The sequence below is a fragment of the Dipodomys ordii genome, unplaced genomic scaffold (genome assembly GCF_000151885.1).
Source record: "Dipodomys ordii isolate 6190 unplaced genomic scaffold, Dord_2.0 Scaffold54, whole genome shotgun sequence".
In the NCBI taxonomy this organism is placed as follows: Eukaryota; Metazoa; Chordata; class Mammalia; order Rodentia; family Heteromyidae; genus Dipodomys; species Dipodomys ordii.
Window position 1 is genome coordinate 3091074 of NW_012267270.1, and position 3269 is coordinate 3094342.

Below are 3269 nucleotides of genomic sequence, written 5' to 3' on the forward strand. Positions count from 1 at the left end.
TGTGTGTGTGTGTGTGTGTGTGTGTATGCTGGTATTGGGGCTTGAACTCAGGGCCTGAATAACACTGTCCCTGAGTTTTTTGCTCAAGGTTGGCACTCTACCACTTGAGCCACAGCTCTATGTCCAGCTTTTTGGTGCTTAATTGGAAATTGAGAGTCTCATAGACTTTCTTGCCTGGGCTGGCTTCAGACTATGATCTTCAGATCTAAGTCTCCCAAGTAGCTAGGATTACAGGTGTGAGCCACCAGTGCCTGGCTAAAAATGGAAAGTCATGAGGCAGCCGACAGGAGCTGATCTTTAGGAGTGAATGGGCCAAAGGAAGAGGGATGGGCTGGGGGTCCAGGGCTGGGCTGGGAGGGCTCTAGGGAGGCAGATCTGACCTCACCCTGCCTGGCAGAGCTGCAGGTCGCCTTCCAGGAGTTTGATCGAGACCGGGATGGCTACATCGGCTGCCGGGAGCTGGGTGCCTGCATGCGGACGCTGGGCTACATGCCCACGGAGATGGAGCTCATCGAGATCTCCCAGCAGATCAGTACGTGCGCCTCAGACCTGCCCCATCCCCAAGTCTCCCAGATGTCTCAGCCAGAACCAGGGGCACTGGCTGCCAGGCTCAGAGGTGGCTGCAGAGGTCAGCCCAGAGCCCAGGGCCTCGTGGTCCTAAGAATGTCACCATATTCACCATCTTCTTTCTTTGCCCTTGGGCCCATCTATGCCGTGTGTGTGTGTGTGTGTGTGTGTGTGTGTGTGTGTGTGTGTGTGTGTGTGTGTGTGTGTGTGTGTGTGTGTGTGTGTGTGTGTGTGTAAGACCTGATTCCCAGCAGGAAACAAGGTGGCCAAGCCCTGGGCAGCAGAGGGAGGGAGGGACTGGCAGGAGGGAGGGGAGCAGGCAGAGGAGGGAGGGTGGGCTCGGCTGGAGTCTCTACTGAACCCCCAGGTGGCGGGAAGGTGGACTTCGAAGACTTCGTGGAGCTGATGGGTCCCAAGCTGCTGGCAGAGACGGCAGACATGATCGGGGTGCGGGAGCTGCGGGACGCCTTCCGGGAGGTGCGTGGGCAGAGGTAGCGGTTGGGGAGGGGCTGCCAGGAAGCCACCCCTGTCGGTGACCCCACACCACCCCCGATGCCACTACAGTTTGACACCAACGGGGATGGACGCATCAGCATCGGGGAGCTCAGGGCAGCCCTCAAGGCCCTGCTGGGGGAGCGGCTCAGCCAGCGGGAGGTGGACGAGATCCTCCAGGACATGGACCTCAACGGAGACGGCCTGGTTGACTTTGAAGGTACCTCCGGCTGCACTTAGCAACAGACAGACATCCTGGCAGGTTCTGAACCAACAGAGGACAGAGGGAGCCCCAGTCCTGAGTGCCAGACCCAGTGCCAAGCACACTGAGCCCCCGGGAAGAGGGGGGCTATTATTATCCCCACGGGGAGATGTTAGAAGTCAGTACTCAGGAAAATCTAGGTACTTAACAAAAGAAAATGCATGCAACCAAGACTGGAGTCTAGAGCAACTTGGTTCCTTCTCCACAAAAGAAAGTCAAAAGATTAATCGGAAATGCAAGGAAATTAGTGTATAAAAATGTCCTCCCACTGGGCACCAGTAGCTCCGCCTGTAATCCTAGCTACTCAGGAGTTCAAAGCCACATAGTTCAAAGCCAGCCCAGGCAGGAAAGTCCGTGAGACCCATCTCCAGTTAACCACCAGAAAACCCAAAGTGGTGCTGTGGCTCAAGTGGTAGAGCGCTAGCCTTGAGCTGAAGAGCTGAGTAACAGTGCCCAGGCTCAGAGTTCAAGCCTCACGACTGACCAAAAAAAAAAAGTCCTCTCCCCAAAAGTAGGTCCCAGAGCTTCTGAGTAGCCAAAGCAAGTAGGGAAATAGGTTTAGTGGGGGAATGACCTTGAAGCCCCTCTCCTCAATCACACTCCAGCACTCAAAAAACAAGCAGATTGGCCTCAACCCGAATGAGGCCAGGAGGGCAGATCCCTCAAACTTTGGCTTTTTTCCTGGCAGAATTTGTGCGGATGATGTCTCGCTGAGCCTGCAGAGCTGGAAGCACTAGCTAGGACTTGAGGACCATGGCGCCTCTGCCTATTCCTTGAAGTCCATCCTGTCCAGTCCTCCCCTCCTCCCTGTCCCTGTCTGGGCACAGTGCCTGTCTCTGCCTTCACCCCTCACATCTGTTTATTTGACAATAAATCTTCTTCAAGCCTGCAGAGACAGTGTCTGCCCTCAATTGCTTATCTTTCTATTATTATTTCTTTTGTAGGTCATGGGGCTTGAACTCTGGGTCTGGACACTGTCCTTCAGCTCTTCAGCTCAAGGCTAGCGCTCTACCACTTGAGCCACAGCACCACTTTGGGTTTTCTGGTGGTTAACTGAAGATGAGTCTCACGGACTTTCCTGCCTGGGCTGGCTTTGAACCACGAGCCTCAGATCTCAGCCTCCTGAGTAGCTAGGATGACAGGTGTGAGCCACCGGTGCCCGGCTCAATTGCTCATCTTATAACCTAGCATTTGGCTCCCACAAGTCCAGTCCTGGGATGGCCCTCCTTGATCACAAAGTCTCACCCCCATTTGTGATCTCCAAGCATGTGTGGATCCCTTCTTCTACTCCAGGCCCTGGGCCCCACCCAGGGCATGCAATAGGTCCTGTGGCAGGATAGATAAAACCCAGCTGGCTTCTGGAACCCACATGCACATATCTCCTACTGATCCCAGAGCAGGGCTCTAGGTTCTGGGTGATGGATTCGAGTGAGGAAGCGGTGGCTAGAGACACAGACGAGGGGATCTCCTAGGCCTGGGGACATTTCCTCCTCTTGTGCCCAGAAGGGGCTGTGCTGAGCTCCCTGCCTTCAGCTTCCAGGAATGAGTCAGCCTGGCAGAAGGACTGGGGGGGGGGGCATCAGGAGAGCCCTCTCCCTCTTAGGGCTGACATCCCACTCCTCCTGGGACCCCCAGTGCCACCTGAGCACAGCCACAGCGGGGGCGGGGGAGGATCTGACCACTCTGCTTAGCCTCAGCCTCCGCCCTTTTGTGTCGCTGGAATGGGTCTGGAACTCAGGGCTTAGGTGCTATCCCTTAGCTTCTTTACTCAAGGCTGACACTCTACCACTCTACTCGTGGCTTTTTGCTGGTTAACTGGAGTCTCAGGGATTTTCCTGCTCCAGCTAGCTTCAAACAAGGATCTTCAGATCTCAGCCTTCTAACTAGCTAGGATTACAGTCTGGAGCCACTGAGCCTAAATTCCAGACCTTCTGGAAGGTCCTAATCC

At 55.2% G+C, this 3269-nt stretch overlaps 1 protein-coding gene across 1 annotated transcript in view; it reads left to right on the forward strand.

The window, feature by feature from the left end:
- The window catches only part of Cabp2 (calcium binding protein 2), a 4869-nt gene extending 2746 nt beyond the window's left edge, over positions 1-2123 (forward strand). The window contains exons 2-5 of the mRNA XM_013021014.1: positions 358-532; positions 935-1044; positions 1132-1279; positions 2010-2123. Coding sequence (XP_012876468.1) covers positions 358-532; positions 935-1044; positions 1132-1279; positions 2010-2035 — 459 coding nt within the window. The 3' untranslated portion in view covers positions 2036-2123. The remainder of the gene's footprint in view (positions 1-357; positions 533-934; positions 1045-1131; positions 1280-2009) is intronic.
- Positions 2124-3269: the final 1146 nt, after the last annotated feature.